General features: G+C 38.7%; 1 protein-coding gene across 6 annotated transcripts in view; it reads right to left on the bottom strand.

Moving 5' to 3' along the window:
- GPSM2 (G protein signaling modulator 2) overlaps positions 1-15,390 on the bottom strand; it is a 102,337-nt gene that overhangs the window by 10,432 nt on the left and 76,515 nt on the right. For all 6 annotated transcript variants that reach the window (XM_053592032.1, XM_053592028.1, XM_053592029.1 and 3 more), the window contains 4 exons: positions 14,853-14,982; positions 7,547-7,617; positions 3,462-3,638; positions 1,088-1,247 (listed from right to left, as the gene is read on the bottom strand). In XM_053592032.1, the coding sequence (XP_053448007.1) occupies positions 1,088-1,247; positions 3,462-3,638; positions 7,547-7,617; positions 14,853-14,982 (538 nt within the window). The remainder of the gene's footprint in view (positions 1-1,087; positions 1,248-3,461; positions 3,639-7,546; positions 7,618-14,852; positions 14,983-15,390) is intronic.

Below are 15,390 nucleotides of genomic sequence, written 5' to 3'. Positions count from 1 at the left end.
TATCTAATGCTCACCCCAAATAACTATAAGATAGAGGGCTCGGTTTCATAAGTGAATAGGAGGAATGGGACAGTTTTGGTTTTTTTTGAGACAGTCTCACTCTGTCGCCCTCAGTTGAGTACCCTGGTGGCACAGCTCACAGCAACCTCCAACTCCTGGGCTTAAGCAATTCTCTTGCCTCAGCCTCCCAAGTAGCTGGGACTACAGGCGTCTGCCACAAGGCCCAGCTATTATTTTTGGTACGGTTGTCATTGTTGTTTAGTTGGCCCAGGTTGGGTTTGAACCCACCATCCTCGGTGTATGTGGCTGGCGCTATGTCGGGACAGTGTTTTTTATCCAGGGATAGAATCACTAGTACTGCTAGCAAGTCTTGGCCTCTGTATGAGAATCTTTTGGTAGCTTAAATAGAAATTTAAATCACCTACTTTAGACTTTTCTAATTCAGGTTTTAGCTTGAGTCTGTCTTTGCTTTTCTTTTTTAAGCCAGATAAAGTCCTGTTTATTTGTCTAGACCTGGGGACTCGCTGTTTTGCCCATGCTGGAGTGCAGTGACTATTCATTAGCACAATCGGAGCACCCTACAGCCTCACTCATAGCTGCAAGCAATCCTCTTGCCAAGCACACCCCCACATGTGCTTCAAAGTCAGATTTCTCCTATCATGCAGCCTCTGTAGTGGGGAAAAAAATCACACTGGACTAAAAATATAGACATACTTGAACTGTACAAACAGCAGCATTTCAGGTATACCTGGATTTGGGCTCATTTATCATATGTGCTATAATGGGAACGAAAAAGACTATCAAAAAGAACCAGAGGACTTTTTTTTTTTTTTTTTGGAGACAGTTCCACTCAGTTAGTTGCCCTCCATAGAGTGCTGTGGCATCACAGCTCACAGCAACCTCCAGCTCCTGGGCTTAGGCGATTCTCTTGCCTCAGCCTCCCAGCACCTGGGACTACTGGTGCCCACCACAACGCCTGGCTATTTTTTGTTGCAGTTTGGCTGGGGCTGGGTTTGAACCCACCACCCTCAGTTTATGGGGCTGGCGCTCTACTCGCTGAGCCACAGGTGCAGCCCCGAGGACTTACTTTTTAGCATCCTTTTGGGGGGAGTGGAGGAAGTTGCTGTTGAAGCTGTATGGCAGCTCTTTTCTTGTAAGTAACATCTCTGATCATCCATCCTATTGCTTTGAAATCGGCTTAACAGGTCAAAGAATCCTTCATCTCCAATAGTATCTGCACTGATTTTCTAAAATATTGAGAATTTTGTGCACTTAAATATTCAGATTATCCTTAGATCATTAATAAACATGAATAAAAATTGACCATTTATTCTCAATACAAGATGGCAATATCGATAAATTACTTTAATCCATCTAGCAAAAAACTAGAAATAGAAACTAAACTAAGGCTAAAGAAACGCACCTCAGACTTAAAGAGAACCACTACAGATACTGAATAAACTGCAAATATTGGCAATACAGGCATGTACTTCAGGCTCAAAGTTCAGTTCTAAGAGTCTATAACAGAATTTAATCTATTTTCCTAGCATAGTGATTTTGATGATCCTGAAAAAATATAAACTTCAAATAAATTACCATCTGTGGGGACAAAGGGATCCTTTAATACAAGTACTTTTTCATTAAGTATTATAATACAGGCACATATATAAAAATGTTTTGAGCCTGATTAAGATGGAGTAACTCTTAGGGGAAAGAGGGAAAATCTCACAGGATGTGTTGGTGTTACAATGAGTAGGCATTTGCAGGTTAGAGATGTTTCATATGGATTAATATGCAATCCCTCAGGTTTGTAGTATTCAGGAGATAATGAATTGAAGGGTAGGTGAAAAGGAAAGAAACCACCAAAATAACGGCCTTTATTAGAAACTGGTCCCTCCAGTCCACTGGAGGGATAAGAATGAAGGCAGGGAGATCAGTTTAGGTGCCTATTCCCAGAGTCTGGGCAAGAGAATAGTACTAGATTAAGACATGGTAGCAGAGATTTTGAAGGAGGTGCGAGCAAATATGAGGGACACAGAATGAACATGGTTAGTGAAAGAGGGAATCTAGAGTGACACGCAGATTTCCAGTTTGGGGCCAAAGTGCTCTTGGCATCCTTTTAACTGGGATAAGGGAAACAGGAGCACTTGAGAGAATAGTTTTCAAAGCTTTGAATTTGAGGGTTTAGGAAGCTATCGTCAAATATGTTAATCACTAACAAAAGACTTTATGAATTACAGGGGCAAAACAACCTGTAATTCAAAATTCTGAATGTCAAAACTAGTATGGCTCTAAAAACAGGGACATTTTCAGTTGAGCTAAGTAAGCTTAGTTACAAGACCCGAAACCTTAAACAAAGGTGTGCCTTTCTTGAATTCTAGTTCTGCCCTGGATCTATAAAAATATGTCTGAACCATTTATATATACCCCATAATTTTCCCCCATTAGTCATATAGCCCAGAAATGCTGTGAAAGAAATACTAATAAAAGTGGAGGCAAAAGATGCTTACAAGGGTTTAGATATAAGTAGAATGACACGAGAAATATATATTTTGAGACAGGGTCTTGCTCTATTGCCTGGGCTAGAGAGCACGGGGTGGTGTCAGTTTACTGCAACCTCCAACTTCTGGGCTCAAGTGATCCTCCTGCTTAGCCTCCCAAATAGTTGGGACTGCGGGTGCCACCACATGTGCCTAATTTTTCCATTTTTTATAGAGAAAATCTTGCCATGTTGCTGAGGCTGGTTAGAAATCCTAATTTAAAAAAATGCTATCAAGTTTTTTCAAAGGCTCTTCAATGCTTAAAAATAGATTTGATAATATAATGTACCTTTTATAACTTGATCCTTTTATCAAATTACTTTAGTAAAATCCATGGCATTTTTTATTTATAAATAAGTTAAATTTAATAACTGATTGCTGTGCTCGTTTTTCATAGTTTTTAATTGTTATAGAATAATAGTATGATTAACAGAAAGTAGATGTTATCACACACTTCATTTTTACTACTTAAATTCAGATGTTTAAGGATTTTTTTTTTTTTTTTTTGTAGAGACAGAGTCTCACTTTATGGCCCTCGGTAGAGTGCCATGGCATCACACAGCTCACAGCAACCTCCAACACCTAGGCTGAAGCGATTCTTTTGCCTCAGCCTCCTGAGTAGCTGGGACTACAGGCACCCACCACAACGCCCAGCTTGTTTAAGGATTTTTAATTTGTTCTGATTTCTAAGCTGAGTGGGAGGAGACATTGCAGGGAGATAATTGGTAGCATTTTTGAAAACAATAGTAACTCAAAACAATTACTGACCAACATAGGAAACAGTAATTGCTCCTTCATTCATAGTTTAAGAATGAAGAACAAAGATATTTTAAATATCTCAATTACCAAAAACTCAGTATGAATAAAAGAAAACTAAAATGTGCATCAACATACAATGCTCAATATTTATTTTAAACATACCCTCTGAGAATTTGGAATTCGGTGGTCAACAGAGTTACTGGCATCTTGGAGAACTTTAGTGGAAGAATTAGTTTTGTATTTTTTCCCCTTCAGTCTGTTGACAAAGAGTAGCTTTGCAGAAGGTTTGGCAATAAGAGGTTTTTGTTTAGCAAGAATTTCACTGTTCCAGTTCTGTACCTACAAAATTATGAATGGAAAAGCAGGTGAGGAAAAAAACCCAAACCCATCTCTCTTCTGGTTTCCCATAATATTAACCTAACATCGTCACTAATTTATTATTGAGAGAATTTTAGATCGCTTAATCTTTTTCAGTATATTGCACTGTTTAAGAGCTTGTACCAAATGCATACTGTGGATTTCTCATTATCAAAAATTAAGATGGTAGTTTTTTTTTTTATTAAATTATAGCTGTGTACATTGATATGATCATGGGGCATCATTCACTAGCTTCACAGACCGTTTACCAAGTTTCACATATACCCTTGTAAGATGCACCACTGGTGTAATCCCACCAATCCCCTTCCCTCCACCCACCTCCCCCCAAGATGGTAGTTTGGGGTGGCGCCTGTAGCTCAAGCGGCTAAGGTGCCAGCCACATACACCAGAGCTGGTGGGTTTGAATCTGGCCCAGGCCTGCCAAACAATGACAACTACAACCAAAAAATAGCTGGGCGTTGTGGTGAGCACCTGTAGTCCCAGCTACTTGGGAGGCTGAGGCAAGAGAATAGCTTGAGCTCAGGAATTAGAGGTTGCTGGGAGGTGTGGCGCCACAGCACTCTGTCTCAAAAAAAAAAAAAAAAAAAGAAAAAACAAAGTTTGCCAAAACTAAAATCTGAATGGTCAAGAGAAGGAGCCAAAGATATATTCTGGATATAAGTTACTTAAAAATCTGTTAACCAGGGCAGCACCTGTGGCTCAGTGAGTAGAGAACTGGCCCTATATACCAAGGGTGGCAGGTTTGAACCAGCCCCAGACAAACTGCAACAAAAAAAATAGTTGGGCATTGTGGCAGGCGCCTGTAGTCCCAGCTACTCAGGAGGCTGAGGCAAGGGAATCACCTAAGCCCAAGAGCTGGAGGTTGCTGTGACACCACAGCACTCTACCCAGGCAACAGAGTGAGACTATCTCAAAAAAAATCTGTTAACCCCCAAAATTACCATCTAAAACTTACATAGCACTAGTAATTTTTCTGTTGATAGAAACTGTACTATTTTCACTATTATATTAAATTCTCAATAGGCAAACAATTTATATAGGTCTCGAGCTGGTTTAAGTGTACGTGATAAGCTATAATTAATAGACTTAGGAACATTTATTGAATGCAAAGAAAAATACAATACCTCTAATGTTTGCAAATAAACAGCAATGCTATGTAATTAGTTTTGAAGTGCATTTCTTTCTGTAGGTAACAAGTGCAGATTTTAAGTACATAGTTGGAAGCCCTATAACTCCTACTTCAACTGATATAAAAAAACATTTTCATCAGCCCAGAAAAATCTCCCATGAGACACAAAGTGGAGTAACTCCAGCTCGCAAGCTAATGTACAGAGTGAGACATGTAGCTAGTAAGCAGAAGCAGCTATCCCTTTTCACAAATGAAATTATTTGCTAGAATGGATTTCATAGTATAATATGAAAACTTAAAATTGCACCTAAAACCCACGTAGAGGCTCAGCGCCCATAGTACAATCGTTACAGCGCCAGCCACATACACCAAGGTTGGTGGGTTCGAATCCAGCCCAGCTAAACAATGACAACTGCAATTTTAAAAATGGGTGTTGTGGCAGGCGCCTGTAGTTCCAGCTGCTTGGGAGACCTAAGCCTAAGAATTTGAGGCTGCAGTGCCACGGCACTCTACGGAGGGCAACATAGTAATAAGATTGTGTCTCAAAAAAAAAAAAAAAACCAAGTAGATATGAGAAAAATTTTTAATGTTTCCTATATGGTTATTTGAACTTAACAACACTGAAAACAAGACCCAGTGTTCAGCGGTGTCCTGAGAATTATGTTCAACCAACAATTCTATACAAAATTACAATCAAATGTGAGTAGGAAAAACATTTTCAGTCATCCATGTTCCCTCCCACTGATTCACTCCCAGGAAACATCTTAACCCACGAGTATCCTTTTTTCTATATGTATACTTCTTTACTTTGTTGAGAATAAGGAGGGAATCCTTTGGCAACCTTATTCTACGGAAAAGAAACTAACAAAACTATTATTTATAATGTTTGAATGGAAATTTTTTTTTTTTTTTTTGAATGGAAATTTTTATCACTTGGTTCTTGGAGAATTACAAAGTTGAATCTGGTGAGCTTCATCATAGAACTTACTGTTCGTACCACTACAAAGGTAGGCAGAAATAGCAAATTAAGCTTGCTACTCAGTAGTAGGTTCCTGTAAGAAGCAAGCAAGCAAATTGCTGTAAAAAACTTAAAAAATTGTGGATTTAACAGATAGATCTTGTGATGGGTCCCAAATATCAGAGGAGCTGCGTATTTGGGGAAAATCACAAAGTCCTTTAGAAGTCTGACAAAATCTTATGAGACCAAAACAGTTAGATGATCTTTTGAAGATTATTCACACAAAAAGTATCACTAAAAAATCACAGGGCAAAAGAACATGAGAATAAAATGAAATTATTTGCTAGAATGGATTTCATGAAGTGATGTGTTAAAACCAGTAGTAATATTTTAAAAGTTACTTTAACATTTTAACAGGTTGGGCATGGTGGCTCACCCCTGTAATCCTAAGCACTCTGGGAGGCGGGTGAATTGCCCTGAGCTCATAGGTTCAAGACCAGCCTGAGCCAGAGTGAGATTCCCATCTCTACAAAAAAAAAAAAAAAAAAGCTGGGTATTGTGACAAGTGCCTACAGTCGCAGCTACTAGGGAGGCTGAGGCAAGAGAGTAGCTTAAACCCAAGAGTTTGAGGGTGCTGTGAGCTATGATGCCATGGCACTCTACTGAAGGCCGCAAATGAGACTGTCTCAATAAAAGAATAAAAACATTTTAACAGTAGTATATCAATATATTTTTTTTTTTGCAGTTTTTGGCCAAGGCTGGGTTTGAACCTGCCACCTCCAGCATATGCGGCGGGCGCCCTACTCCTTTGAGCCACAGGCACTGCCCCCCTATCAATATATTCTTAATACTATATATTATAGTATCTATGCAGAAATACTGATTGCCAAAATACTGATTGTAATTATCAGGAGGTGGACTGATTGCCAAAATACTGATTGTAATTATCAGGAGGTGGGATTACTGATTAGAAAATTCCAGAAGGAAAATTAAAGTTGCTATAATGAACATATTTTATAAAAAATACTTTTTAAAAATATACCACAAAAGAATGAGAAGGATTTTAATAATCTAAAATTACGGTAAATGGAGGTGGAAGAAAGTAGCCTTGATTTGTTCTCGAGAAACCTTCCAATTATGAAGGCCCTTTCTTTACTGTCACCTCTCTAAAAAAGCATATGATGATGCATCTTGAATATGAAGTACTTTGTCAGTTAAAAAATGCTTTTTAATAATGCAGGTAGAAAAATTATTGCTTTTGATCATAAATTTCATTAATCTTGGCAAACATGTTGCTATATAGTTGGGAAAAAAAGTTCCTGACCCTTTTTTGATCTTCCTGATTTTTTTTTGAAGAAAAAAATATAGGGCAGCGCCTGTGGCTCAAAGGAGTAGGGCGCTGGACCCATATGCCAGAGGTGACGGATTCAAACCCAGCCCCGGCCAAAAACTTCAAAAAAGAAAAAAATATATTTACATGAGAAAATATTTGAACAGTTCAAACTGGCATATAAAGTATTTCTAGTCTACCCCAAACACCCAGGCCTTTTTCCAGAGGCAGTAACTTAGCAAGTTTCTTATTTATTCTTCTCAGAAATGGTTTATGAATCTACAAATAATATGTATCTTTCTTAAACAGATAGCAACATACCGTAAACATTCTTTTTCAGTGTACTTGTTCTGATTTTTAAATTATACCTATATACAAAAAGACTTACTTTTTTAAAAGTTTCTATAATATTTTAACAGTTCATAAAATTTAAAACATTAAAAACTGCCAACCTTTTCTGGTGTTAACTTCATAAGTTCCATATTTTCCATACTGTGTCGGCGTCCCAACTTAGAGCGTGCACCTTTGTAAATTAAAAAGTTCAGATAAGCCAGGGAGCCCTTAAGAATATGAATATTGTCTACATACAATAACTAAGAAAATGCCATGAAGGCTACGTTGAACAGTTTGATGAGAATATTTCAGATTGTATATGAAACCAGCACATTGTACCCCTTGATTGCACTAATGTACACAGCTATGATTTAATAATAAAAAGAAAAAAAAGAATATGAATTAATCATCACTACATTGTTCAATTCTAAAGCCTGGTACACAAACCCATGTGAACGGAGGAAACGTGTATCCTTTTAAGAAAACTAATTTTCTTGCCAGGTATGGTAGCTCATGCCTGCCTCTGGGAGGCCAAGGCAGGTGAATCGCTTAAGCCCAAGAGTTTGAGGTTGCTGCAATCTCAAACTACTCAAATGACACTACGGCACTCTGAGGGTGACAAAGTGAGATTCTGTTTCAAAAAAAAATTTTTTTTCTGTATCAGCTACATGAAAATTGAATATACTATGCCCTTTAGAATGCTTTCATGTAAAGAAATTACATTTTGTTTGGAAACTAACACTGGTTACTAACATCACCCCTTATTTAGAAAAGGCATTTTAAATTAACTGGTTTTATACTATCCAGTCTTAAAAACAACCAAACTGGACAGTGGTTTATATAAGTAAGAACATAAGGAAAAAGGCTTTAAAAATCAAAATAGCATCCCTAGTACTATATGGTTAGTTCTAAGTTACCTCCTTTCCATTTTAAGATGTCATTAGATGATTTACTACCAGTCACGAAACACAAAAAAGTAAATATTTTCAATAGTTATTAAATGTGGAGCATTTCCATATCCATTCATCTTTTAAAAAATTAAGTAGTATTTTTGGTCGGGAGCAGTGGCTTATGCCTGTACTCCTAGCACTTTGGGGGGCAGAGATGGAGGATTGCTTAAGCTCAGGAGTTTCAGACCAGCCTGAGCCACAGCAAGGCTCCGTCTCTACAAAAAAAAAAAAAAAATATATATATATATATATATATATTAGCCGGGCATGGTGGCAGGTACCTATTCTCCCAGCTACTAAGGAGGCTGAGGCAGGCGGATTGCTTGAGCCCAGGAGAAGTTTGAGGTTATAGTGAGCTGTGATGATGCCACGGCATGCTAGTCAGGGTGACAGAGGCTGTCTCAAAACCCCAATATTTTTTTTTGGCAATATACGTTTTTTTTTTTTCCCGTAGAGACAGAGTCTCACTTTATGGCACTCAGCTCACAGCAACCTCCAACTCCTGGGCCTAAGCGATTCTCCTGCCTCAGCCTCCTGAGTAGCTGGGACTACAGGCGCCCGCCACAACGCCCGGCTATTTTTTGGTTGCAGTTTGGCCGGGGCTGGGTTATGAACCCGCCACCCTCGGTATATGGGGCCGGCGCCTTACCGACTGAGCCACAGGCGCCGCCCAAAACCCCAATATTTTTAAAGGCATAATATTAGCAATACCCAGCTTAAAGCATAAAACTACCAACACATTAAATTCCCCTTGTGTAGCCCCTCTCCCATAACCTTTCTCTTCCTCCTGCACTGTTAATGGTACCATACTGTATGTATTCTGCAACTTTGCTTTGAGCAACCTTATCTTTGTGAGATTCACCCAGGTTGATATGCATACTTTATTTTCATTGCCATTTTAGGACTAGGAAATTATCTATTTTATTAGTGAACATATTTAGGTTGCTTCCAATTTTTTGTTATTATAAGCAATACTACAAAAATTCTTGGTAATGTCTCTTGGCAGACATGAGCAAGCATTTCTTCCAGTTTGGATATCAAGGTACATAACTGGGAGTAGAACTAATAATACAGTTGTCACATCTTCAGCTTCACTAGAAATGTAGCCAGGTGCTTCCTCAAAGTCTACCAATTTCTATACCATTAACACTCATAAGAGTTTCCACTGCTCCTTATCATTTCAATATTGGTATTATTGGACTATTTTTGTCTACCTCATAGTTTTTGTAACAGTACTTCACACTGGTTTTTTTGCTGATAAGGTTAAATGTCTTTTCATGTATTTATAGGCTGTTGAGTCTCACTTGGTCGCCCTTGGTAGAGTGCCGCAGCGTCACAGCTCACAGCACCCTCAGACTCTTGGGTTCGTGATGTTCCACAAAGTAATTTATCATTTATTTGGCAGTGCATTGAATTTACATCAGTTAGGGGAGAACTGTTTTTTGTGACAGGTCTCCTTTTAGCTCTGTTACCCAGGCTGGAGTGCAATGGCATGATCACAGCTTACTGGAGCCTCAAACTCTTGGCCTCAAGCTTTCAAGCCAGCCTCCCAAAGTGCTGGGATTATAGATATGAGACACCATACCCAGATAGAACTGACATCTTTTTTTTTTTTATTTTTTTTTTTTTATTTTTGGCCGGGGCTGGGCTTGAACCCGCCACCTCCGGCATATGGGACCGGCTCCCTACCCGTTGAGCCACAGGCGCCGCCCAAGAACTGACATCTTTTATAATATTTTGTCTTTCCACGCAAGCATGGTTTATCGTCTATCAATCACTAAGAGGGATATGTTCAAATTTCCTATTATGTGCTGGTTGCAGTGGCTCACACCTGTAATCCTAGCACTATGGGAGGCCGAGGTGGGTGGATTGCCTGAGCTCACAAGTTCAAGACCAGCCTGAGCCAGAGCATGACCCCGTCTCAAAAAATAGCTGGGCATTGTAGCAGGCTCCTGTATTCCCAGTTACTTGGGAGGCTGAGCAAGAGAATCGCATGAGCCCAAGAGTCTAAGGTTGCTGTGAGCTGTGACGCCAGCACACTCAACTGGGGGAGAGGGGGGAGTGGTGTGTGTGACAAAGTGAGACTGTGTCTCAAAAACAAAAATTTCCCATTATGATTATAATTGTGAATTTTCCCATGTCTTTGGTCATTTTGCTTTGAGGCTTTGTTATTAAGCCTCCTAAGTACCAATTGAACTGTTAATCATCGTGAAACACCACTGTGAAATGACCATCTTCGCTTGGTGCCCATAGTTCGGTGGTTAGGGCACCAGCCACATACACTGGGGCTGGCGAGTTCGAAAATGCCCTGGGCCTGCTAAACAACAATGACAACCACAACAAAAAATTAGCTGGGCATTTTGCCGGGCACCTGTAGCCCGAGCTACTTGGGAGGCTGAGGCAAGAGAATCGCTTAAGCCCAAGAGTTTGAGGTTGCTGTGAGCTATGATGCCACAGCTCTCTACCATGGGCAACATAGTGAGATTCTGTCTCAAAAAAAAAAAAAAAAAAAAAAAAAAGGACCATCTTCACTTTATCTGATATTAACACAGTTACAACAACTTTCTTTGGTTTCGTTTTCATATGGTGTTATCTTTTTTATCCTTTTACTTTTAGGTTTATGCTATCCTTATACCACATATTTCTCTTGAAAGTAGTGTGTAGTCCAGCCCCAGTCAAACTGCAACAACAACAAAAAATAGCCGGGCATTGTGGCGGGCGCCTGTAGTCCCAGCTACTCGGGAGGCTGAGGCAAGAGAATCGCCTAAGCGCAGGAGTTGGAGATTACTGTGAGCTGTGTGATGCTATGGCACTCTACCGAGGGCAATAAAGTGAGACTCTGTCTCAAAAAAAAAAAAAAAAAGCAAGCAGTATGCAGTGAGATTTTATTTTTTCCAGTCTGACACTGTATTTTTTTTTTTTTTTTGAAACAGATTTTGCTCTGTCCCCTAGGGTAGATTGTAGTAGTGTCCTCACCATAGCTCACTGCAACCTCAAATTCCTAGGTTTGAGAGATCTTCCTGCCTCAGCCTCCTAAGTAGGTAGGACTACAGGCCTGTAACCACCATGCCTGGCAACTTTTCATATCTTCCTGCCTTGGCCTCCGCAAAAGTGCTAGGATGACAGGTGTGAGCTGCTGTGCTGAGCCCAATACTGTCTTTTAAAGGATATACCTTCATAATTTTCATTTAATAGCATTACTATTTGGGCAACTTTACAGTTTCTGTTGGTGAATTACATTAATTTATTTTCTGATGTTGAATCTATTTTGTTTTTAATTCTTCTGCTCACTGACTTTTGTCCCCCTGTTTTTAAATACAGTGCTGGATTTAGTTTCCTAAAATTTTGTTTAGGATTTTTGCATCTATGTTCATGAATAAGGCTCACCTGTCGTTTTTTCTTAGCAAGGTTATATATACTATGTATACTTCTCAGACTGATATGGATAATTGAAAAAGTGGGAACACTTTAACATTTTAGGTAAGATGTTACAATCAGTTTTCTTGAATGGTTGGTACATCTCACTTTTTTTTTTTGCAGTTTTAAAACCATCTGAGCCAGGCTTTTTTCCTAGTTCAAAGATTTTAAATTACTGATCTGACTTCTTTATGGTTTAGGGTATTATTATACCATTCATTTAACATTCCACCACTGTATTTTTCTATTTTTATTCAGTTACAGAAAGTTTCCACTTCTTTTGATTTTCAAATATTTTGTCACAAAATTCAGAATCTCTTATCTTTTTACACTCAAGTTTAGTCAACAGGCCAATAAGCAATAGGACCTTCTGTCTTTTAATCTCTGCATCTGTAGTATTATGTCCCCTTCTCTCTTATTTTTGAACCGTTTTGCTGTAGATGTTAGTCTTTTTTTTTTTTTTTCTTTGGCTGGGGCTGGGTTTGAACCTGCCACTTCTGGTACATGGGGCTGACGCCCTACTCCTTGAGCCACAGGCACCACCCGATCTGTTAGTTTTTTTAAGTAATCAAATTTTGGCTTAAAAAAAATACTCTTTATTGAATCTTTGTTTTAATTTTATTAAATTCTCCTTTATTATTGCATGCCTTCTTTTAGCTTATTCCATTTTTGGGGGGGGATTGATTGGCTGTAGGAGAAATATTGCTGGGAAAAACCAAGTAAGCAAACATCTAAAAACTAATCGATGCATTTCGCAAAATGGAGGTCTTGTGGTAACCTTGAAATGTGGTTTCAATATTATGGATTAAGGAGAGAATAGAAGCTAAGAAGTAAAGACAAAAGAACATTGATATCTTTTGAAGTTCTGTTATAAAAGAGAACAAAGGAACAGGTCTATTGGCAAAGGGTTCCGGGAGGACAAGTGACAGTTTTTTTAAAAACATGAGAGCACTTACAGCACAACCTGTTTAAAATTCCAACCCAGGAAATGTTGGCCCATTATTTAATCGCAAAGTACACAGTCACAATTTATTATACAGCTGACAATTAAGAATTTTTCATTGGTCTGGTGCTCATAGCACAGTGGTTATGGCGCCAGCCACATACACCAAGGTTGGCAGGTTCGAACCCAGCCCAGGCCAGCTAAAACAACAGTGACAAATGCAACAAAAAATAGCTGGGCTGGCAGACGCCTGTATTCCCAGCGACTCGGGAGGCCGAGGCAAGAGAATTGCTTAAGCCCAAGAGTTTGAGGTAGCTGTGACATCATGGCACTCTATCGAGGGCAACAGAGTGAGACTGTCTCTAAAAAAAGAAAAAATAGCTGGGCATTGTGGAGGGAGCCTGTGGTCCCAGCTACTTGGGAAGCTGAGGCAAGAGAATTGTTTAGGCCCAAGAGTTTGAGATTGCTGTGAGCTGTGATGCCATAGCACTCTACCAAGGGTTGACATAGTGAGACTATCTCAAAAAAAAAAAAAAAAAGAATTTTCACTAATATTCTTTGACACAGTGGCTCATGCCTATAATTAGCATTCTGGGAGGCAGAGGTGCGTGGATTGCATGAGTTTGAGACCAGCCTGAGCAAGAGTGAGAACTAATCTCCAAAGGAGTAGGGCACCGGTCCCATATACCGAAGGTGGCAGGTTCAAACCCAGCCCTGGCCAAAAACTGCAAAAAAAAAGAAAAATAGCTGGAAATATAAAATTTCCTTTTATACCCAAATAATAACCCTGAACTCAAAACCAAATTGTGGCAGGTACCTATAGTTTCAGCTACTTGGGAGGCTGAGGCAAGAGGATTGTTTAAGCCCAAAAGTTTGAGGTTGCTTAAGCTGTGATGCCATGGCCCTCTGGCAAGGGCAACAAAATAAGACTCTGTATCAAAATAAATAAATGTTCTCTGAAAGTCATAATCAGAGGACTAGCCACTAATTTCTTTTCCTTTTTTTCATAAGGAAATTGGAAAGAGAAAAGCTAGACTGGTTGCTAACTTCAAATTCTAAATGTTTATCTGTCAGTAGTTTTTTTCAGACTGAGAATTTCTAAAGTTTAGGAAATAGGGATCTCACACAGTTACATACAGATGAAATTAAATAATGTGATTCTAATCTTGTCCCTTTTTATTTATTTTTTTGAGACAGAGTTTCAAGCTGTCGCTCTGGGTAGAGTGCCATGGCATTACAGCTCACAGCAACCTGAATCACAGCTTAAGCGAGTCTCTTGCCTCGACCTCCAACTCCTGGGCTTAAGCAATTCTCTTGCCTCAGCCTCCCAACTAACTGGGACTACAGGTGCCCACCACAATACCCAGCTATTTTTTGGTTGTAGTTGTCATTGTTGTTTGGCAGGCCTGGGCTGGATTGAAACCCTCCAGCTCTCATGTATGTGTCTGGTGCCTTAGCCCCTTGAGCTATAGGTGCCGAGCCCCTTTTTATTTCTTTAATCAAAAGTAGATTTTTTTCGCCACTTAGAAAGACATTATAGCATGTTTCTCCCTGCAGAAATGTCAAACCAGCACTAAAGAAATTTCCTAAAAATAGGTTTTGCCATGAAAAAAAGAATCTCCTAGGTTTTCTGAATTTAAAAAACAGAAAACAATCCTAAGAGATTTGAAATGGGGATAAAAAGAGCTAAACAGAAATAAAATAGTAAAACTCTTTAAAAACAGAAAGAATAGAACAGTAACATTTTTTTTTTTTTTTTTGCAGTTTTTGGCCAGGGCTGGGTTTGAACCCACCACCTCCTGCATGTGGGGCCGGCTCCCTACTCCTTTGAGCCACAGGTGCCGCCCAACAGTAACATTTTTTAAATTGTGGCATCTTAACATTTATAAATTTTTGAAAGTGCCTAGAGATAGAGAATTTACATATATTTTTACAAAAGAAAATAATTATACCTTCACCATTCCTAAATTTATGATAAAATATTGACAAAAGAACTGTGTAAAACAAAAAGATGTTGAATGTCCTGTATTATGTATCTTTTCTGGATATGGTAAACGTGTGATAAATGCAAATTTTGAAGATAAAGAAATTGGGTTTTAAAGACCCGTTACTTACCAGGCAAACTGTTGTCAATTTCAATATTTTCAGACATTATGGAATTATTTGTGCTGTAGCTTAGACCAAGAACCATTTGAAGATCTGAGAGATTAAGTCGTGCTGTTAGTTCACCACTCCTATCCCCAACCTACAACCACAAGCATTTATAGTTTAGAGTAGTACTTCAAAACAAAGAATGGCGAAGATTAGTTGAAAATGTGAACCTAAAACTGGAAGAAAATACAGAGAAATGAAAATAGTTATATAAAATTATGAAGACTGTAAATGGATGAAATGGGTTTTTTGATTGTGTTCAAAGAATGTAGAAAGAAAAGGGAAGTTTCTAAAATATCACAATATAGGACAGCTACTGATATTTTATTAATTTTTTAGCGCTCTAAACATAAGAATGCTCTTATACTCTAGGATCATATTAAGTAGTAATGTAGGTTACCCTGGGATGCCTTAACTCGGCATCACATGAATAAAATCTCCTTAAAGAGTTTATTTCGATACTACAATAATAGTTAACATTAAGCCAGCACCAGGCATTATT

The sequence above is a fragment of the Nycticebus coucang genome, chromosome 5 (assembly GCF_027406575.1).
Source record: "Nycticebus coucang isolate mNycCou1 chromosome 5, mNycCou1.pri, whole genome shotgun sequence".
In the NCBI taxonomy this organism is placed as follows: Eukaryota; Metazoa; Chordata; class Mammalia; order Primates; family Lorisidae; genus Nycticebus; species Nycticebus coucang.
The sequence above is the reverse complement of the archived record's forward strand: the minus strand, read 5'-3'. Positions and strand labels throughout refer to the sequence as shown.